Source organism: Eretmochelys imbricata, chromosome 25, assembly GCF_965152235.1.
Source record: "Eretmochelys imbricata isolate rEreImb1 chromosome 25, rEreImb1.hap1, whole genome shotgun sequence".
Classification (NCBI taxonomy): Eukaryota; Metazoa; Chordata; order Testudines; family Cheloniidae; genus Eretmochelys; species Eretmochelys imbricata.
Genome location: NC_135596.1, coordinates 3,860,212 through 3,882,843, shown reverse-complemented (window position 1 = coordinate 3,882,843; position 22,632 = coordinate 3,860,212). Strand labels below are relative to the sequence as shown.

The following is a 22,632-nucleotide window of genomic DNA, read 5'->3' as shown; positions in this document are numbered from 1 at the left end:
ATCCTGTGCTCCACTTAGGACTAAATCAAGAATTGCCTCTCCTCTTGTGAGTTCCAGGACTAGCTGCTCCAAGAAGCAGTCATTTAAGGTGTCAAGAAACTTTATCTCTGCATCCCGTCCTGCGGTGACATGTAAACAGTCAATATGAGGATAGTTGAAATCCCCCATTATTATTTTATTATTTTTATAGCTTCCCTGAGCATTTCACAGTCACTATCACCATCCTGGTCAGGTGGTTGGTAGTATATCCCTATTGCTATATTCTTATTATTCAAGCAGGGAATTTTTCTCCAGAGAGATTCTGTGGTACAGTTTAGTTCATTTAAGATTTTTACTTCATTTGATTTGACGCTTTTTTTCACATATAGTGCCACTCCCCCACCAGCATGGTCTGTTCTGTCCTTCCAATATATTTTGTATCCTGGTATTACTGTGCCCCATTGATTATCCTCATTCCACCAAGTTTCTGTGATGCCTATTATATCAATATCCTCATTTAATAGGAGGCACTCTAGTTCACCCATCTTATTATTTAGACTTCTAGCATTTGTATATAAACACTTTAAATGATTGTCACTTTTTAGCTGTCTGCCATTACATGATGTAATTGAATGGGACTTTTTTTTATTTGTCTATTTCTCATCAGATCCTACCCATATTTTATCGTCTTCCATCCTCTCCTCCTTACTAGGACATAGAGAATCTCTATTAATAGATCCTCCCCAAGGGATGTCTCTGTCCGAACCGCGTGCTACTCTGCACCTGTAGGCTTTCCCCAAGCCCTTAGTCTGAAAACTGCTCTCCCTTTATCTCAATCTGCGGTCTCCTGTGCCAGAGGAAATGCCCCATCCACAAGAAGTGATTCATTCTGGGGCCAGTGCAATGAAATGGTTAAAAGAAAGTGTCTGATAAAAGGCCCAGTTAGCTTAATCCCTTTGACTTTAAAAAGGGGTCACTGTTCTCTGCAAGTCTCAGAGCTGGGATTAGAGATGAAATTTACATAGAAACAAAGATCAAATGCCCCAGTGCAATTAATTCCAATTAAATTTCAGGGGAATGTCAACTTGCTGGCACAGGTAGCTGTAAACTCCTAAAACCCGATCCGACGGGATTCCCCCTCATTAGTTTGCTTCATAAACCGGGGAACAGAGCTGAATTAGCTGAAGAGTTGAACTGTTCCTTAGAGGACACTTTCTCAGCCCAGGCCAATCTGGGCAGGTGCAGCACTGACCCCCATCCCAAGCCCTGGGCTACCAGCCACCCAGCCCCGCACCCCAGGCCCAGGCCCGACTGTCGCGGCTTTTGCAAGGCTCATAGAACTGGAAAGTGTTTCTGGGTCTTGTGAGCCTCTGGCAGCACTTCACCACACAGCGTCTGTACAGCCAATGGCAAAACCCCTGTGGATTATGATGGGGCAGGAACCAGCCCAGTATGACGTCACCGCCATTTGCAGTAGTGTTGTGATGTCATCACTATCACGCAGGGCAGGTCCTAGGGCAAGTAGGGCACACTGAAACCTGTGCTGACAGAGCGTCACTGCCTGGCAGCGGCTCCATCAGAGTTAGCTTGGGCACGCATGAGATGCGACCACACCTGGCAGCTGCAGTGTGGACACATCCTCCGCTAATTGCCAGCGACGTCTCCAGCTACAGGAGTGCCCAGGTACCCAGCAGGGGAGGGACAGCGAGATCTGCTGTGCACATTTTCATCCCCAAGGACTTCATGAGTTTCGCATATCGACCGCCACACGTCTTCCTCTACTGAAATACACGTTCCTGTAGGGAGCACCCCAGCAGTCGCTCAGTGGAGCAGAGCTCCGCAGCACACAGGTTCACATGGAAGTACAGAAGAATGCAGCACCCAACTGCATCCACACTGCACCACGAAGAAGCTTTTGGATTGATCAGCTCCATCCACAGAGATCGGGGACAGTCCAAGCAGAACAGCAAGTTGGAGCCCACCCCCAGCTGACGTTATTGCTGGGACACGAGACAGAGACTTGTGGGAGCTGAACATCTGGCTTGCCATGGCTGGTATCTGCTGCCAGCACCTCTTTCCTGTCAAATCAGAAAAGTGAGTGAAAATCTTATGACTGTGCCTGGCCGGGCCTGCAAGGAGTGCCCAAAGGTGCCAGCCCTGCAAGGCAAGTTGCCTAGGTGTATCTGAGGGACGAATTTTTGCCGTATGATAGGAGTGTCTTGTGTGCTCTGATGTATTATGAGCTGGAAGCTGGTGAGGCTGCCTTGCTCAGTGTGAGTTGGCACTGTGAGTCAGCATGCAGGGCAGGGCACATGGCCACTGACACGAGCTTCGAGGAGCATGTCTGACTGTTCGGAGAGTGCTGGGGCAGCTCTGAACCAGGGCAGAGCAGAGAGAAGCTGCGGGATAGCAGGTGAACTTGCATTTTGGTTCCATCTCCTGCACCTGATTTGTGTAATGCTTGTATGGAAAGTTGCTGGCAGTAGGTACCGAGTAAGACGGGCAAAGCCAACACTGTACATCTACGCTGGGGAAAGACCTGGTCACAAGCCTGATGGACTCTTCCATAGATGTTTGGCTGCTCTGGTGATTCCCGCCTAGACAGCTGCTCAGAGATGCCTGTTGTATAATATTGATCTCAAAGGCCTAAGGCGTTAAAGGTGTTTATAAACTCCTTCACTGTCCCACATTACAGAGTGACAGGTTTGGGGGGGAAGGGCGGGGGCGGATCTACAGAGACCATAGTTTGCTCAGTTACTTGGCAAACCCAAAATCTTTCATTCTAGAACTGAAAGTTTATTGATCAGACACAAGAAAGAAAAAGAAATTAAAACAAGCATTGATACCGAAACTGAGAGATTGTGCAAAACAAACAATCAAAGCCTTTCAAATCTCTCTCCTTTTTTAGGCAAAATATCACTCTTATTTTCAGAACAACATTTCTTTGATGAAAAGAATAGGGAAGGGTTAACTTTACTTCCGATCCTGATGTGTGAAGGGTATTCACTTCTCCTGTTTCTAACAGACAGATGGAGGCCAGGTGGAGAAGAGAGACGATGGAAAAGGTGGGGGAAATACAGCTTTGCAATACTGGCTGGCTGGCTCGCCACAAATAGGTTCTCTGGCTTTGGCTAGCAGGCCAAGCATGGCACCTGCTGTTTGGACCCTGGAGCACGCTCTGGGCAGGAGTGTCATCTGGTTGGGTTCATTCTCCTTAGACAAGGCAGGGGTGGACAAATGCAGTATGGCTGATTTCAGGAGCCGATGAAAAGTGGAGAGAATGAGGGAAAGGATAGGAGACGAGGGAGGGCAGAAGACAACACAAGGGCAGGGAAAACAGGGCAGGCTCTTACCTGCCTCTGTGGTGTGGGAAATTAGGTATCCCCGCCAGTGGGCTGAGGACTGGACATCAGGGTGATGTGATGATTTTCTAAACTCACAAGTAACAAACCAGGTTCCTTAAACAAGGGCAGGCCGGCCAGCCCGCTCTCAGGAGGAAAGTCCTTCACCTGGCCTGCTCCTGCCCACTGGCGGTGGAGAGGAGCCGAGATGAGCTGCAGTGTGGGTCGGTCGCGGGATGAGCGGGGAGAATATTTTTCTTTTCCAAGTCTCTTTTTAAGACCCTCACGAAGGAGGGTGAGCAGGTGGCATCTTTTACCCCCTTTATGTCCACCAGGGAATTTGTGTACGGTCAGACGTGGCCTCGGTAACTTTGTTCTCCCGGGTTCTGTTTACCAAGTCTGAGCTCACACAGGTTGCAGTTGAGCTGAGGGTAACTTTGTAGGTCCAGCAATTGCAACATGCCCCCCAGGATTCAGCGGGGCCAGGAGTAGCTGTACCACAGTCTGAGCTGCACATGCTCCTGTGTGATAGCATTCGTCTGACTTGTATTGTTCATAATCGTCAGGATGAGGCTTGTCTCCGCAGGCACATATGGCCAGGTCCTCAGCCCCAGTGAGACCACTGACAGAGCAGCTCATGGCTGCCCTAGAGGGGCACTTGAGGATCCCCCCAGTGTGAGTCTCTCCTGCCTTCTCCCCACTGCGGGGACATGTGAGGGCAGAGCTGGAGTGCAGCATGCTCTGCCAGTCCCCCAGCCAGCAAAACCGGCCCCGTGGAACTACTTGAGCTGGCATAAGTTAGAGATGCCCTGAGGCTGCTTCAGCTTACACCAGGGTCCGGGTTTGCCCCACACCTGCCCCAGGATCAGATGGTTCACGTGCACCAGCTGGCGGGTCTGTTGATGCGTGGACGGAGCAGGCGGTGATGTGGTACGACAGGTAGGGGCAAATCTGGGATTCCAGAGATGCCAGAATGGGAGGTTGGACCTTGGGGTGGTGTGGGGAGGTAAGGCCTTGGAGAGCCCGTGCAGGCTGCTGCAGGCAACCGGGGCACGGTGGGCTGGCAGTGGAAAGAGCAGGCAGACGGGGCTCCCAGCAGAGGCACCAGGCACAGTGATTGGCCGGCCTCCCTGGGAAGCTTCTCAGAATATCTGTGATGTAGGGACTAGACTGGGACCCTGGTGGGGCCTTTGGCCGCCTGATCCCTGCTTCTGGGGGGCTCGAGTATGGCAAGAATCGCCAGCTTTGGGGCCTGTCCACCCCAGCCTGAAATAAGGAACTTCAGGCAGGTGTGAAAAATCAAATCTCCCAAACCCCTGCAGAGGCCCAGAACATGGCCCTGAACCTGGGCGGTGAAGCCAGCTGCTGTGGAAGGTATTATTACGAGTATGGCCCATAGGTGCCAGCTAAGGTCAGGGCTCCATAAGATGGGTGCTGCTCAGACACAGAGAGAGACCGTCCATGCCCCATAGAGCTCACAGTCAAAACACACAAGGGCAGGAGGGGAAACTGAGGCAAAGAGAGGGTCTCTTCACCAGCCTCAAGCATTGTTGAAAATGGCCTGCCCATTCCTGAAGAAGGGATGGAGAGATACTGTTCAGTCATGGAAGGGTTAATGAATGCCACCTCCTCTTGCTGTGGAGTAAGTGTCCATCGAACCCACGTTGGGGCCCCTTTGTCCTCCCCCAAACTCAGCCGCTAATGCCGAGTGTGTTTTACGGGTGTATTAGCCAGACCTCCCCCTGGAGCTGGCATTTGTGCATAAACTCTGGCTGGGAAAGCCGTGGAATGAGTCCGGGTCAGATTTAGTCTTTGGAGTGGGCGATTGTGACGGTGAGTGTTACCTGCAAATACTCTCATGAACTCCAAATGGCAGCGTCAAGAAACCTGCCCTGAGTCTAGCTTGTGTGTTTGGAAGGCCGTGACACAGGAAGGGACACCAGCAAGGGGCCAGGCTCACCCACTTCTCTTCCCATGTACTCTAGCGCCTCAATCTCCCTCCAGCCAGACTCCTCATTCTCATAGAACTTAGGCCCTGCTTACTGCTATGGGCTTGGAGGGCAGAGGAGGTGAGCAGTCACCACTTCCATCGCCTTGCGCTGCAGATCACGACATGTACGATCTTGAGGAGCCTGATGTTGGATTAGCCGAGTGTGACCGGAGTCCCAGGGGGCCGTGTCGAGGTCACTCAGGGTGAACTGCAAAGAACCGGGCAGACAATCCCCAAAGCTGGTGGATATTCCAATACTTAGATTTACCAAACCAGCACAAAACAGCTTCTATAATATGTGACAAAGTTCCTCCTCTGCCCTGGGGGATCCTGCGCTTTTTGGCAGATTTGCTCACCTCAGAGGTTCACAGCAGCCCTCAGTTTGGCCGCTTCTGCTAGAGGCTCAAACCTGCCGTTCACTCAGCTAACCTCATCACTGGCCAGCATGGGGGAAATGGAGAACAATCCCCCCAGTCTCAGTGTCCCACCTAGTGGGTCGGGGACAGGCCAGATCCCTTTCCAAATTAGACCTTCCCTTTTGGTGTTTCTCACAGACCAGGTCAACCCCTCCTGTGTCCGATCAGGGGTTGTGGGGGATGCGTGGAACCCAGACCCACCCTCTACACCAGCTTCCAGCCCAGGGCCCTGTGGATTGCAACGGTCTACAATATCCCCTGTATCAGCTGCGTGACAGCTACAACTCCCTGGGCTACTTCCCCATGGTCTTCCCCCAGCACCTTCTTTATCCTCACTGCAGGATCTTCCTCCTGAAGCCTGATCACACTTGTACTCTTTAGTCCTCCAGCTGTACACCTTGTCACTCCCTGCTCCTTGTGCACCCCCCCACTCACTGATGGGAGGTCCTTTTTAAATCAGGTGTCCTGATTCGCCTGCCTGCCATAATTGATTCTAGTAAGTTCTTAATTGGCTCCAGGTGTCTTAATAAGCTTGCCTGTCTTAATTGGTTCTAGCAGGTTCCTGATTTCTCTAGGGCAGCCCCTGCTCTGGTCACTCAGGGAACAGAAACCTGTTCATCCAGTGGCCAGTATATTTGCCTTCGACCAGACTCCTGTACCCCACTGCTCTGGGTCTGTCACAAATACCTTACTGGTTGCCCAGAAGCCAACAACACAGTTCCCTTAAAGCAATCCTCCACCCAGACACCCAAGTCACATATGATGAGGATTACTGTAGATCTTGTTCACCATATAAGAAAGTTCTACCAATCACAAAGGATTGGACACATTACCTCCCAGGCTAATGAATATTTCAGTTCTTACCCAAAACATGCTTACAGCCAGTTCTTGTTAACTAAACTAAAATTTATTTAAAAAGAAGAGAGAGAGAGTATTGGTTAAAAGATCAGTATACATACAGATATGAGTACAGTTCTGAGATCAGATTCATAATAGAGATAAAAAGAAAAGGAGGACTTGTGGCACCTTAGAGACTAACCAATTTATTTGAGCACAAGCTTTCGTGAGATACAGCTCACTTCATTGGATGCATTCCTATGAGTTTTTCATGAAGTTAATAGATTTCCACTCCATACGGCTAAATTCAGTGCCCTGCATAATGCATCCGATGAAGTGAGCTGTAGCTCACGGAAGCTTATGCTCAAATAAATTGGTTAGTCTCTAAGGTGCCACAAGTCCTCCTTTTCTTTTTGCGAATACAGACTAACACAGCTGCTTCTCTTAAACCTGTCATAGTAGAGATAGTGAGCTTTGTAGTTGCAAAGAGTTCTTTCAGAATTAGTCCATAAGTTATAGTCCAATGTCCAAATTCAGGGGATCCAGTTAGAACTGGAGATCTCAGCCTTATCACTTAAGCTTCCCCTGCATGAAGCATCAAGCAGATTTGAGATAAAAAGGATCAGGACCCAAGAGGTTTTGATAGAGTTCCAGGCCTTTTCTTGACAGGTTGGAGGCTTTAGGGAAATAATAGACAATCATGGAGACTTTGAAGTAGACCTATTTCCTAAGCATCGCCGGTAATTAGCTACACAGATTAACATAAGGCAATTGCATGTTTCCCACCATTCTCAGGTGATTTGCTAAACATTTCAAAGGAGATGAATACAGCCATATCCCATGTTTATAGTTCATTTAAATGTAAATATTTCCTTTTGATCTCTAAATTAACAGAATACAGCATAGACAGGGACTGTTTGACTACATTGTTATCCTCTAACAAGACACAAGTACACACATATAATTAGTATCACCTCTAACTTCTAACAATACAGGTTTGCATTTCAAAGGTTCTAGCCTATCTACCATGGAATGGCCATAATGACCATTTGCATACTTTTCTAGTGTCTCTAAAGGTTGGCTCTGGGTCATTTAGCCTGCAAGCTGCTTAACCCTTTCTAGCCATGCGTCACACTTTGTATAAGATTCGTTGCAATTATATAACAGTGGTAGCAACAATGGTTTGATTGATCATACTCTATTCAGATAATGTCACAGCAAGATTGGGCCTTTCCAACTGGAAATGCTCTGGAAGGAGGCACTGGGAAATGCTGCTGTTCTCAGGAGCCAGAAGAATCCAGCCCTGAGGAAGTGGGCCCCAGAAATATGTCTCTCTTGCTGCACAGATCTCCTGTCTCCCTCGGAGAGGTTGATTTTGATGGGCTGGGTGAGGGTCCCCTCCCTTCTCAGGCCACCCCCCATTCACTTGTGGCTCCTCTTGCTTCTCATTGTTGCAGACCAGCGGATTGGCACATGTTTCTCGGCGCTGATCGGCGGGCGCTGCGCTGGGGAGCTCCCGGGCCAGTACACCAAGATGCAGTGCTGCTGTGACTCCGGGCGCTGCTGGGCGATCGGGCAGACCCCTGAAATGTGCCCCGTCAGGGGATCCGGTAGGCAACACAATGGGAAAGCCACTAGTGCCCCACTGAGTGCGACCTGTTCTTAACATCCGTGAGCTGTGCTTGCGAGTGTTTCTGGGAGGAAAGGTCGGTGAGGGTCGCATTGGATTGCACAAAGCCAGGGAATTCAGGGGTAAGGGCCCCCAGCCCGTTCCCCCTTTGGAAAAGAACAGCAGAAGGGGTCCAGCAAGGGCAGTAACCTCCCCAGCCTACCCCAGCCTTGCCCTGGCTCCCTGGGCTTGGGAAGAGATCAGAAGGAGCGAAGGGCTGCAGCAGAGGGCTGGGAATCGGGTCTCTGGAATTTGTTTCCAGCTCTGCCTTGCTGCATGACTGCGCTTCCCCTTCTTGGGCCTACATCTGCCCCTCCGGAAAGCAGGGCCAAGCTCCTTACAGGGGCTGTCACTGGAAAACCAATAGCAGCAGCAAAATGACCCCCCCCCCGCCCCTCCTGGGTAGCCCCATGCCTGCTGCACAGAGCAGACAGCTCTTCCTATTGCTGCAATGTGGGAGCTACTGGCCAAATGCGACCACAAGACCCACCTCACCTGGGCTTCATTGATGAAGGAGAGTAAAGCTCTCTCCCAGCCCACCCTCCCCCAAGCCCCTGCTTTCCCTGCCCCAGCCACTGTTGCTTTCATGCCAGTGTTACCTCTGCCTCCCACATGAGACGGGCAGGGACACTCGGCCCGCGGTGTTGGAGTGATGCTCGGGCGACTGTTTCGTTTCAGATGAGTACCGCAGGCTCTGCATTGAAGGGCTCCCGGCCGTGCCGGGCTTTTCTGGGAGCTTCCCTGGGATTCCTGGGTTTGGGCCAAATGGTGTCGGGCCTGGAATCAGCGGACCTGGAGGCATTGGACCAAATGGGGCAAATGGCCAAGGCGGGATCCCGGGGCTTCCTGGGATGGGCCCTGGAAGTTCGAGCATTGGTAAATTAAATCTCCTTTCTGCTAGCACTGGACCATCTTGGCTGCGTCTCTTCCTGGCTGTGTGCATACCTGGTGTGCCTGCCTGAGCTGCAGACGCGCTGGGAACAGCGCTGTTACCAGACGCTGGGGTTCTTTTGACATGGCTGGACTGATGGGATGTGACACTAAAGCTGTGCAGAATGCTGGGCCCAGCACACAGATCACACGGCATCTCCTGGCACAGCAAGGAGCTCCGGTTGGCTCCGAGTCCCAAAGAGGCAGGCTGCCGTCCAGCAAAAATGTCTTTCTAGTTACAGAACTGGAAAAGAGCTTCAGCGGCCCCTTCCCCTCCCTCTCATGGCATGGCAGAGCCCAGCTCCACCAGCCAGAGGGCCCAGGCAGGGTGTGGGGTGCTGGCTGCTGGAGTGAGCATCAGGAGGGGAGTCAGGATGTCATGGATTCTGATCCCAGCCCTGCCACTGATGTGCTGTGTGCCCTTGGGCCAGTCACTTACAGTCTGCTCTGACACTTGGCTGGGAGCCTGCTGGTAGGGGTTGGGTCTCCGCTGCCAGCAAAGGTGGTCACCCCTTGCAGGGGCAGCCCTGCACCCCTCTGTTTGGTTTCCCAGCTCCAAGAGGGGCTTTGCTGCGCTGTGTGTGGTGATCGGAGTCATGGGATCAGATAGGCACCTCAGTGTCTAGCCCTTGTCATTGCAAAGAAAAGTGTGACCCAAGGGTAGCTAATGAGGCAATTGACATTTGCTTGAGTCTGCAGGTGCCTGAAACGCAAGCTCTGAGCCGGGGAGCTGCCTGTTCATCATAACTCTGAAAGCTGCTGCTTTGGGCCTTTGTCATTAGTCTGGACAGGCTCCTGTAGGGGCGCCCCCATGCCCTCCTGCTCCACACTGAGCAGGGGCCACAGCTGAGTGGGCTGTTCCTACCCTAGAGGAGGGGAGCAGCAATCCAGCTTCTTCTCTTGCTGGGAGTTGGGATGTACTCATGGCACATCTTCACTGCAGCGGGGAGGTGTGAGTCTCAGCACGGGGGTGCAGGCGGGATTGTACTTGGGCGGCCAGCGCTGCAGCAGCCATGCTGATCGTCCCAGGCACTAACTCCAGCAGGTGGGTCTACCTGTCCTGAGATTTCCCATGCCCAGCTGCTGTGCAGACCCCCTGAGCGTGACCTGGATTGGCTAACATTGGTCTTGGTCACAAAGTTATCCTGCCTGTTTAATTCCTGGCCCCTCCATTCAGGATGTTGCCCCCAGTCCCCAGCACTTTTGGGTGAAAGATCACAAGAGCACTCTGGGAAATGAGGAGCCAGAGCCCCTTTGCTGCTGCCCTTCAGTTCTGAGCTGCAGCAGCCCCTGCTACGCCAGGCTCACAGCTTGGCCAGGCTGCTGGTGTAGTGACCACATGGGCCTGGGCGAGGCCCTGCAACAGCTAGTGTCTGAAGACTAGAGCTGGGGCCTGGCCAGATTTCCAGAGTTGGGTGGGGAAGGCCCAGGACCAGCAAGGTCCCCTAGAACCAGCTTTGCAGCCCGTTCCATCCTCCTACAGCTCCTTAGCCGAGTCCGTGCAGACAAGCCAGTGCTGGCTCCTTGGCCTAACGTTGGAGTGAGCTCATTGGGCTGGCCTGCCCTGGGAGTACAGTGCCCCTGCCCATGCCAGTGCCTTGGAGAAGGGGATGGGCCTGCCCGCAGTCCCTGGTGGGGGAGGCGCGGTGTGTTGCAGGTGATGCTGGGAGGCCCATGCAACAGCACGCCTTTCGGGAGGTGTGCCCTCTGGGGGTGTTCTCCCCTCTCTCAGACGGCGGGCTTCTCGGGTGTGGGGAACGGAGCAGGGCGCTCAAGGCTGCCATTCCAGGCTCTCTTCTCTCTGGGGTTTCCAGGGACTGCCACCTTAAATCAGACCATCGACATCTGCAAGCACTTCACCAACCTGTGTCTGAACGGGCGCTGCATCCCCACCCCCTCCAGCTACCGCTGCGAATGCAACATGGGATACAAGCAGGACGTGCGTGGCGAGTGCATTGGTGAGAGAATCCCCTGGGCCAGGCACCAGCTGCACAGCCGGCCCCACTCCTGCTCTGCCGCAGACAGCTGCTCCTCCTTGGTGCCCTGGAAGCCTCGGGGGTGCTTGCAGCTGCCTCCCACCCCCAGCCTGAGCTTCATGGAATAGTCCTGGGGCCTGGGGTTGCTCCCAGCTAGTGGGATTAAGCAGCGCAGAGCAGCACTCTCGTGGCACTGCGGCGCTGGGCGGGGTGAGGCAGTGGCATGGGGGCTGTACCTGGCACCACGAGGGACACTGGGGGCAGCCACTCCCCCTCCTCTGTTGCAGTCTGATCATGGGTAGGCGGAAGAGTTGCCATCAATTTAGTTCCCTGTTGCTGAATATGGCAGGGCCCTAAAATACCTGTTCTCTGTCCACACACCACCCCCCCAACAAAGACAGCACCTGGGATGAGGGGCCCTGGGGTCTTCCGACTCTGGGCTGCAGCCCCGCAAAGTCCTCCTCATAGTGCCCAGCCACCCCTGTGCCCGGGGCACCGAGGCCTTTCTGACCCCCCAGGCTTCACTGGCTTCTGCAACGACAGGCCGGAGGTGGCTCCTCTACTCAGGTCTCCGTAGAGCAGTGCGTGTGACCTGCTGCACCTCCCTGGCCCCTTCACGCTGGCCTGGCAGGGTGGTGCTGATCCTGAGGAAATGCGGATCAGCACCTGGTAGGATCGGGCCCTTGCTGACCTAACAACATTCCTATTCCTGAGCTGGGGTTTAGCTAGGCGGCCCCATGGGACCCTGGGGAAGGGCTGCCAAGCAGCACCGGGCTCTGGCACTGCCTTCCCAGGGGTTGGGGGCTGCCAGCTTCATGCCCTTTTCCTTTCAGATGTGGACGAATGTTCCAGCAGCCCCTGCGTGCACGGCGACTGTGTGAACACACCTGGTTCCTACCACTGCAAGTGCCATGAGGGCTTCCAGAGCACCCCCACCAAGCAGGCCTGTGTCGGTACGTCCGTCTCAGGGCTAGCACAAGACGCCCCAGCGGGTCAGGAGGACGGGCTCAAAAACAGAGTGCAGAGTGGAGCCCCGAGCTCCCAGAAGCAGTGCCCTGCGGGCCGTAGAGTGAAGGGAGAGCTGCTGGCACCAGTGCCCTCTCAGCAATCAGCTGCTCGCTGCAGGGCAGCAGATGCTTTTGCTGGTGTGCCCAGAGGTGCTGAGGGTGATGCGGGCCAAGCAAGATGCGAGCCATGGGCCAGTACCACGCACTTTGCTTTGACAAAGACGGGCTTTCACAGAGGGTCTGTTCCAGTTTAATTCCTTTAATTACGGAGGGAGATTTTTACCAAACTAGTTAAATCTGTACAACCCCAGCTGTGGGCACAGTTATATCTCTATGAAGGGGCCTTATGCCAGTTCAGCTTGTTCCCTTTCGTACACAGGAATAAGCAATGCCCACGTGGCATTATATCCCCCGAAAAACTACCTGAGAAGACCGAGGCGGGGCCCAGTGGCAATCATGTCATGCAGGTCATGCAATTAAAGACTGCACCGAAATGCACACACACAAGGGGCAAGGGCGAGTCTGGCAGTTCCTAACTTTTGAGTGCTGGGTGTGGAACCCTGGTAGTGTTTTGTAGGTAATTTCCTAGGCTTTTAAAAAGCAAAGTGAAACCCAGCAATTCCATCCTGCGGTATCAGACTGCCACCCAGGTGGGTCACTGGCAGGTTGGGGACTGTTCGAGCCACCTCACAGACCTCTGCCGCTTGAGCTAAGAGGACCCAGTAGCCAGGGGAGGTTGTCCTAGGCCAGCCCTGGGGGTGATGGGACACAGACTCTACCAGTGGATTTTACAGCTTCTTGCTGACAGCAGGGGAACATAGAGGACTCTTGGGTTCCAGTCCAAGTTCTGGGGGGAGGATACTGTAATTGACCCTTCTGTCCCTGTCCCCGCAGCCTCCCCTTGTCTCCTTCTGCTCCTATCCCCCCCGCTCAGCTCCTGCCCCATTCCCTGCCTGCTTCTATGTCCCCTGCTGCTCCTATCCTGACCCCCTCCCCAGCTTCTGCTCATATTTCTCCCATCGCTGCTTCTCTCCTCACCCGCTGTCCCCCGCTCTAGCTCCTCCCCTGGTTCCTATCCCCCCCTTACAGTGGGAAGGGCTGGTGACCAGCTGGCCTAGTGGGCAGCTCATGGCCTCAAGGTTCTGCTGGTCAAGTGGTCCCAGAGGGGGCCCCAGCTGCAACCTCAATCATCTCCTCATGCTCTGATTGCTGCCTCAGAGCTGATCACTGCAAAGGAGAGGGGGGCAAGGTGGGGGGACCGAGGCCCACCTACTCCAGTGGGTCCCCACCCAGAGTCTCAGGCGTCTTGGAATGTCCAGCCCAGCTACTAAGCACTCGGTTACCCCATGGGTCACTTCCTGCCAGTTTGGGGCCTAGTCACAGGCTTAGCAGACTCTCCTCACTCAGCGTCATAGAATCATAGAACATCAGGGCTGGAAGGGACCTCAGGAGGTCATCTAGTCCAACCCCCTGCTCACAGCAGGACCGATCCCCAATTTTTGCCCCAGATCCCTAAACAGCCCCCTCAAGGATTGAACTCACAGCCCTGGATTTAGCAGGCGAGCTCTGCCACAGCGAGTGCTGCTCACTGCGCGGAGGCTGAAGCCCTGGTCAGGCAGAGCAGAGTAACTGGGGAGGGAAGGAGGCCGAGGCTGGGGAAGGGGGTTCTCTGATGGGACGAAGGGCTGGATCCAAAGCCCGTCGCAGTCGGAAGAGAGGTGTCAGTGAGCTACAGATCAAGCCCATACGTGGGCTGTATCGAGCAGCTGAGGGCAGAGGGGCTGGCAGAGGCTTTTGCAGGGGGCCAGGAGCACAGAGCAAGTCTCCCCCAGGGAGATGCACCTTGCACAGGGGGGAAGTATGGGCTGTCAGAGTCGGGACCTACTGCACGGATCTGAGAGCAGGATCCTGCCCTTCCTTGGGAATGGGTTCGCCTAGGAGCCAGCCATGGCTATGTGGCCTTGACTCCAGCTGGATGGAGAGGGAGTCATTGCTGGGGTTACGAGGCTCAAGCAGCTCATGTGTCTGCTGCTACCTGGCTGTGTTTGTTTCCCTGCCAGATATTGACGAGTGCATCATGAATGGCGTCATGTGCAGGAACGGCCGGTGCGTTAACACCGACGGCAGCTTCCAGTGCATCTGCAACGCAGGCTTCGAAATCACCCCCGATGGCAAGAACTGTGTCGGTGAGCAGCTTCCTTCAGCATGAGATCAGCTGCAGGCCTTGGATGGGGCCAGTTCCTGTTCTCACGCACACACCACGGACTCCAGCAGGGAGGGAAGGAGGGCAGAACTGGACCCATTAGCAGCAGTAATCCCGTGCGCATATATAGCAGATTCATCCAGAAGAGCCAGACCCCAGGGGCTTTACAGAGTTCAGCTCTCACCCAGCCACCTCTGGGGTGAATGCAGTTTAGCAGCATCTCCCAACCATTGAAGGCAGGGGGAAGAGTCAGTGACCTGGTAGAAACTGCTCCCTGCATGTAAGTAGGGAGAGTGAGGGATCTTGCAAGGGCTCCCAGGGCTTGTGAATCATGCCATGGGATCGTTAGTGGGAGATTTACATCACCTTTGCGAGCCTGCACTGGCAGCCGCACTGCGCCCCATGCAAGAGGAGAGAGCAGAAGTCAGCTCTGGCTCTACTGCCAGGGTGCCCAAGTGTCACCAGGGCTGATTCCTGCAGCAGCTGGACATTTTCTTAAGGATCTCAGTGTCTGGGAAAGGCTTTGCAGGCCCATCCAGGACTAGCCAGACCTGGCCTCCTTGCTGTGGGGCATGATTTGTACACAGCCCCATCATTAGCTCCTGCAGCTTGCCCTTGGTACCCGGCCTTTGGGTCCCACAGAGGAGGAATCCGCAAGAAATTTTAAACTTTCCTTAAAGAAATGGCTTCAAACCCTTCCGGTTGTGTATTAACCCTTAATACGTGAAGGGAATGAAAGCAGAGGCAGTGCTGTCGGCCTGAGGCAGCCTGCGGCGGTAGGTGGACATGAGGTGTGATAGCTGGATTTTCATCTCGGAGGGGTTAGCGCTGAAGCCCAACAAGGATCAGCTAAACATCACCATTGCTAAAGATTTTCTTGTGGTAGAAATATCCAACTCACCTGTTTATCCTGCCTTCCCCAACTGCCCCCACCGCTCTAGGGGCCAAAAGGCTCATCTGCCTCCAGCCCCCCGGCAGCTAAACAAAGAGCAGAATAAACGCCATGCCTGGCAAGGGCTGGGGGGATGACTCTGTGGCTGAGGGAAGGGGGTGGAAACCTTCCTTTCCCAATTTCCTGCAGTCCTTGCTTTGCTGCCAGACTCAGGCCCCACTTGCCAAGGGGAGCCAGCGAAATCTTGCTTTTCCCACAGGGTTCCTCCAGAACAGGGAGGGTCACATTGTGCCTCAGAAAAATCCACCCTATGCCTCCGAAGCTCCCATTCCCCTCCTTAAAAGAAAGGGCAGCCCAATGGGCAGGGCCCTGCCCTAGGATGCGGGAGTAATGGGTTCAAGTCACTCCTTGCCCACAGACCTGCTGTGTTGGGCCAGTTGCTCAGCTTCTGTGGGCCTCAGTGCCCCCCCACACACACCCTGGGGAGAATAGCACTGCCCTGCTCCCCAGGCAGCTGGGAGGGCCAGTGCCTGGACCATTGTGATAGCCTACTATGGTGATGGGTGCTCAGAGGGTGTCCCAGCCCCTGGTTTCATTTAGTTGTTAGCAAAGAACCAAACCTTCCCATGGTTTGCGTACGAATAGTCCTTTGTGTAAGGTGCTGCTGGCTCAGTGGGTGGCCCCTCTCCCTTGGGTGCTGTTGGCTCAGCTGGTAGCCCCGTCCCTTGGGTGCTGCTGGCTCCGTGGGTGGCCCCTCTCCCTTGGGTGCTGTTGGCTCAGCTGGTAGCCCCGTCCCTTGGGTGCTGCTGGCTCCGTGGGTGGCCCCTCTCCCTTGGGTGCTGCTGGCTCAGCCGGTAGCCCCGTCCCTTGGGTGCTGCTGGCTCCGTGGGTGGCCCCTCTCCCTTGGGTGCTGCTGGCTCAGCCGGTAGCCCCGTCCCTTGGGTGCTGCTGGCTCCGTGCGTGGCCCCTCTCCCTTGGGTGCTGCTGGCTCAGCATGCACTGCATTGTGCTGCCCCTCTTCTGTCACTGCACAAAGCCACCGGGGCTCTTGCTGCCCCTTCCCCAGTGGCAGCACAAATCCTCCCTCCAGCCCCACCCCTGCAGATGCGGTTCAGAGAGGCAGCACCTGGCTCTGCAGTGGGATTCGAAGGGGCTTTCTCTCGCTGTTGGCATGTGCGGAGCCCCGGCCCGGAGCGCTCTGCTTACGGAGGTCCCTGGGGGGGCCCAGCTCGGGGGCCAGGAGATGGCAGCACGCGTTGCGAAGTGATCGTGTGCCAGGGGGACCGTGGCTCTGCCTGGCACTGCACTGGCAGACGTTCTCACTGTCCAGCCTGGGGGCCGCGCAGGCCCAGGGCTGCTCTGAACCCATCCGTAGTGCTGGGGCAAACCGCGATTGGCGCGCGCAGGGCCGGGCAGGGAACAGAAGGAGCCAAGCCCAGAAGCCCTGCTGCACCTTGCAGGCTCTGCTCATGCTTTTTGTCGTCCCCCAGACCACGATGAATGCGCCACGACCAACATGTGCCTCAATGGGATGTGTATTAATGAAGACGGCAGCTTCAAATGCATCTGTAAACCCGGCTTTGTGCTGGCTCCCAATGGGCGCTACTGTGTCGGTGCGTAGACTGCAGGGGTCGGTCCCTCCCCCGGTCCTGGTGTGCGCCGGGTGTCTCTGGGTGTCTGTGCAGCGGGAGTGAAGGGGGGCAGCGGGGGGAGTGGAGGGCCAGGCATGTGGCTCCACATACCTGTGGTACTGGCTGAATTTTCTGCTCTCCCACCAGGCTAAGCAGCAGAGCCAGGAGTGCCAGTCTGCTTGGGGGGAGGGAGTGGGCCTGCTCTCAGAGGGCTGGAGGGTGCCGTGGGATGGGGGAGGCTGCTCTCAGAGGGCTGGAGGGTGCCATGGTCGGGGAGCAAGCCTGCTCTCAGAGGGCTGGAGGGTGCCATGGGATGGGGGAGGCTGCTCTCAGAGGGCTGGAGGGTGCCATGGTCGGGGAGCAAGCCTGCTCTCAGAGGGCTGGAGGGTGCCATGGGATGGGGGAGGCTGCCTCTCAGAGGACTGGAGGGTGCCATGGTCGGGGAGCAAGCCTGCTCTCAGAGGGCTGGAGGGTGCCATGGGATGGGGGAGGCTGCTCTCAGAGGGCTGGAGGATGCCATGGGATGGGGGAGGCTGCTCTCAGAGGACTGGAGGGTGCCGTGGTGGGGGAGCAAGCCTGCTCTCAGAGGGCTGGAGGGTGCATGGGGTGGAGGGGGCTGCTCTCAGAGGGCTGGAGGGTGCCCTGGGGATGGGGGAGGCTGCTCTCAGAGGGCTGGAGGATGCCGGGGGAGAAGGCAACACTCCGGTTTCACCCAGTAATTGGTTGAAGTGAAGGAGCCTCATGCTGAGCAGTTGGAGGGAGCTAGAGAACTGGGCACCCTGCTAGCCCCAGCCAGCCAGGGCGAGCCAAGGGCAAACTACATTGAGTGCTGCAGCCATGCCTGCTGGGGGCCCTTCCCTAAGCTACGGAGCCCCTGAGAGTCTCCCTGTTGGAGACTGAACCCCTTCCCTGCCTGTCCTGCCGCCAGTCAGCAGGTAACAGCCACTGTGTGCTTCCTTCTTAGACATTGACGAGTGCGAGACTCCTGGCATCTGCATGAACGGCTGGTGCATTAACACGGAGGGCTCCTTTCGCTGCGAGTGCCTGGGCGGCCTGGCTATCGGTGTGGACGGGCGGGTGTGCGTGGACACCCACATGCGCAGCACCTGCTATGGAGGCATTAAGAAGGGCACCTGTGCTCGCCCCTTCCCAGGAGCAGTCACCAAGTCCGAATGCTGCTGTGCTAACCCTGACCATGGCTTTGGAGAGCCCTGCCAGCCCTGCCCGGCCAAAAACTCGGGTGAGCGCCACGGCTGTGTGTTTGTGGAAATCCAAGGGGAACGTGCTCAGAGCTGCAGGATCCCTCTGGGGTGGACCAGCCCATCCAGCACAAGCATCACAAGTGTCCTGGAATTGCCACGGATGCTCTGCATCATGGGCTAGCTACACAGTGCTTCCCAAACGGGGCTCTCTAGAGCCCATGCTGCTCGTACAGGCCCTGAGTTTAACCTTTCCCCCGGGGCGCTCTGCCCTGAAGCCCTGCTCCCACACCACTTCCTCCCCCAAGGCCCCACCTGTGCCCTGCCTCTTCCCACCCCTGCTCCATCCCCTCCCCAAAGCTCCTTCTCCTCCCCCAGCCCCTCCCCGAGCTGTGGCTAGGCGTTCTGCGGGGGGGCTGCTGCACCCCTGGCTTGAAGCGGTTCCATCACATACAGGGTTTAGAGTCTGGATCAAAAGCTCTTAGCCCCCGACTGTACAAACTGTTCCAGCCCCCCTGCTGAGCACCCACTATTTTTTCCTGTGGGTGCTCCAGCCCCAGAGCACGCACGGAGCTGGCGCCTGTGGCTGCTGATCCACGGCTGGCCAGCTGCCCAATACGGTGCTGGTTCCTCTGCTTCCAGCTGCCAAATCCTATAGGAAAAAGCTAAAACGCCTGTGACTCCCCAGTGTCCCTTGCGTGGAGGCGGTTGCTGCACTTGCCACAGGACTGTTATCAGAGAATCCGAGAATCTCAGGGTTGGAAGGGACCTCAGGAGGTATCTAGTCCCACCCCCTGCTCAAAGCGGGACCAATCCCCAACTAAATCATCCCAGCCAGGGCTTTGTCAAGCTGGGCCTTAAAAACCTCCAAGGATGGAGATTCCACCACCTCCCTAGGTAACCCATTCCAGTGTTTCACCACCCTCCTAGTGAGAAAGTTTTTCCTAATATCCAACCTAAACCTCCCCCACTGCAACTTGAGACCATTACTCCTCGTTCTGTCATCTGCTACCACTGAGAACAGTCTAGATCCACCATCTTTGGAACCCCCTTTCAGGTAGTTGAAAGCAGCTATCAAATCCCCCCTCATTCTTCTCTTCTCATTCCCAGTTCCCTCAGCCTCTCCTCATGAGTCATGTGTTCCAGTCCCCTAATCATTTTTGTTGCCCTCTGCTGGACTCTTTCCAATTTTTCCACATCCTTCTTGTAGTGTGGGGCCCAAAACTGGACACAGTAGTCCAGATGAGGCCTCACCAATGTCGAATAGAGGGGAACGATCACGTCCCTTGATCTGCTGGCAATGCCCCTACTTATACATCCCAAAATGCCATTGGTCTTCTTGGCAACAAGGGCACACTGTTGACTCATATCCAGCTTCTCGTCCACTGTAACCCCTAGGTCCTTTTCTGCAGAACTGCTGCCGAGCCATTCGGTCCCTAGTCTGTAGTGGTGCATGGGATTCTTCCGTCCTAAGTGCAGGACTCTGCACTTGTCCTTCTTGAACCTCATCAGATTTCTTTTGGCCCAATCCTCTCATTTTTCTAGGTCCCTCTGTATCCTATCCCTACCCTCCAGCGTATCTACCTCTCCTCCCAGTTTAGTGTCATCTGCAAACTTGCTGAGGGGGCAATCCATGCCATCCTCCAGATCATTAATGATGATATTGAACAAAACCGGCCCCAGGACCGACCCATGGGGCACTCCACTTGATACCGGCTGCCAACTAGACATGGAGCCATTGATCACTACCCACTGAACCCGACAATCTAGCCAGCTTTCTATCCACTGTATAGTCCATTCATCCAGCCCATACTTCTTTAACTTGTTGGCAAGAATGCTGTGGGAGACTGTGTCAAAAGCTTTGCTAAAGTCAAGGAACAATACATCCACCGCTTTCCCCTCATCCACAGAGCCAGTTATCTTGTCATAGAAGGTAATTAGATTAGTCAGGCATGACTTGCCCTTGGTGAATCCATGCTGACTGTTCCTGATCACTTTCCTCTCCTCTAAGTGCTTCACAATTGATTCCTTGAGGACCTGCTCCATGATTTTTCCAGGGACTGAGGTGTGGCTGACTGGCCTGTAGTTCCCAGGATCCTCCTTCTTCCCTTTTTAAAGATGGGCACTACATTAGCCTTTTTCCAGTCGTCCGGGACTTCCCCCGATCGCCAGAAGTTTTCAAATGGCCAGTGGCTCTGCAATCACATCCGCCAACTCCTTTAGCACTCTCAGATGCAGCGCATCCGGCCCCATGGACTTGTGCTCGTCCAGCTTTTCTGAATAGTCCCGAACCACTTCTTTCTCCACAGAGGGCTGGTCACCTCCTCCCCATGCTGTGCTGCCCAGTGCAGCAGTCTGGGAGCTGACCTTGTTCTTGAAGGCAGAGGCAAAAAAAGCATTGAGTACATTCGCTTTTTCCACATCCTCTGTCACTAGGCTACCTCCCTCATTCAACGAGGGGCTTACACTTTCCTTGACTTTCTTCTTGTTGCGAACATACCTGAAGAAACCCTTCTTGTTACTCTTAACATCTCTTGCTAGCTGCAACTCCAAGTGTGAAGTGGCCTTCCTGATTTCACTCCTGCATGCGTGAGCAATATTTTTATACTCTTCCCTGGTCATTTGTCCAGTCTTCCACTTCTTGTAAGCTTCTTTTTTGTGTTTAAGATCAGCAAGGATTTCACTGTGAAGCCAAGCTGGTCGCCTGCCATATTTTCTATTCTTTCTACACATCGGGATGGTTTGTCCCTGTAACCTCAATAAGGATTCTTTAAAATACAGCCCGCTCTCCTGGACTCCTTTCCCCCTCATGTTATTCTCCCAGGGGATCCTGCCCATCAGTTCCCGGAGGGAGTCAAAGTCTGCTTTTCTGAAGTCCAGGTTCCATATTCTGCTGCTCTCCTTTCTTCCTTAGCCTCACCGGTGCTACGTGAGGTGCTTAGGGGCCGTCTCACCATTGAGATGTGCATTGCTCTCGGAAGTGGTGGGGGGAGCACTGTGCTAGGCCATTTTTACATCTAATTCTAGTCGTTGCTGCTAACAGCTGCTGACATAAAAGTTGCAAAAGTGCTGCACAGGCTCATAAGTTACGGGCTCCTTTTGGCGGGACGTTTCCCATGCTGGCTCTCTGCCCAAAGGTGAGGGGTTTTGTGTGTCTGGAAAAGTTTGACCCAATTGCACTCAGCCATTTTTGAGTTATTCAGAGTGAAATGACTAATACGTGCACTGGTGTGTTTTGTTCATGCAGATATCTGGAAATGGCTGGAATGCTCAGGTTCATGCCTGGGGGGACGGGCGGGGGGGGGCGGGATATTATTCCTCCCTGGGCTTCATTAGGCTTGAAAACCTGGGTTTGTGCTAACAAAGTGATGAGCACATGAAAGTACTGTGTGAAGCCTGCACAGTAAACAACAGCTCTTAAGCCTTCAGGGGCCCGATCCTGCAAGCAGTCAGCACATGGGGAACTTTTCTCACATAAGCAAAGATGTGCATGTGCATAAGGGACTGCAGGAGCAGGTCCCAAGCATTCATGCAAGTCACTGGGGCTGCCTGTGCTGTCAGCAGGGACTGCGTGTACAGGTGCTTGCAGGCTAGAGTCCCACATAACCGTGGGCCTGGGTACTAGAAGTGATTCCTCCTGACTGCCAAGAGGCCCGTCGGTGCTGGTTAGGCAGCATGCTGGGGACTCTGGGTTGCTTTTACCTCATTTCTTCATCTTTTCTTTCTTTACATAAAGGGCCAGGGAAATGAAATGCCCAAACTCTCCCGAGTGTGATGTCACAGCTGGCCAGTCACACTCCCAGGGCAGGCAACTCCAAACAGCATTTGGCCACATTTGGATCTCAGAAGCTCCAGTGTTTCCTCAGCCATGTTGCACGTACGAAATAGTCTCGACTCTGTTTCCTTTGATAACACTGAACTTTCCTGGGTGACTGTTGTTTAAAGAGAGCAGACGTGCAGTGTAGGTATGTGAACACCCAAGAAACCCTCCCTTTGTCATTTCCTGGCTTGACGGTGCAGCCTTACTACCACTCTGAGGTCTCACAGTTCCATAGGTTCATAGAGTTGAAGGCCAGAAGGGACCATTAGATCATCTAGGCTGCCCTCCTACATAGCACAGGCCATTTCACCCAGTTACTCCTGTAGTGAGCCCAATAACTTGGGTTTGGCTAAGCAGACCTTCCAGAAAGGCCCCCAGCTTTGATCTGAAGACATCAAGAGGTGGAGAATCCACCACTTCCCTTGGTTAATCACCCTCACTGTTAAAATGGGCCCAATTTCTATTCTGAATTTGTCTGGCTTCAGTTTCCAGGCATTGGTTCTTGTTCTGCCTTTCGCAGCTAGACTAAGCAGTTCCTTAGAACCCAGCATTTCTCCCTGGGATGGTGTTTAGGCACCGTAATTGGGTGACCTCTCAATCTTCTTTCTGATCAGCTAAACAGATCAAGCTCTTTAAATCTCCCACGGTCAGGCATTCTCTCTAGCCCTCAAATCATTTTGTGGCGCTTTTCTGAACCTTCTGCAATTTTGCAACATCCTTGTAGAAATGTGGATTCCAGAAC

The 22,632-nt window shown here is 54.3% G+C and overlaps 1 protein-coding gene across 1 annotated transcript in view; it reads left to right on the top strand.

Annotated features, from left to right (window-relative positions):
• Positions 1-22,632, top strand: part of FBN3 (fibrillin 3) — a 269,159-nt gene that overhangs the window by 157,826 nt on the left and 88,701 nt on the right. Inside the window, exons 9-15 of the mRNA XM_077841944.1 lie at positions 8,021-8,173; positions 8,911-9,108; positions 10,977-11,120; positions 11,972-12,091; positions 14,206-14,331; positions 16,731-16,853; positions 17,836-18,111. Coding sequence (XP_077698070.1) covers positions 8,021-8,173; positions 8,911-9,108; positions 10,977-11,120; positions 11,972-12,091; positions 14,206-14,331; positions 16,731-16,853; positions 17,836-18,111 — 1,140 coding nt within the window. The remainder of the gene's footprint in view (positions 1-8,020; positions 8,174-8,910; positions 9,109-10,976; positions 11,121-11,971; positions 12,092-14,205; positions 14,332-16,730; positions 16,854-17,835; positions 18,112-22,632) is intronic.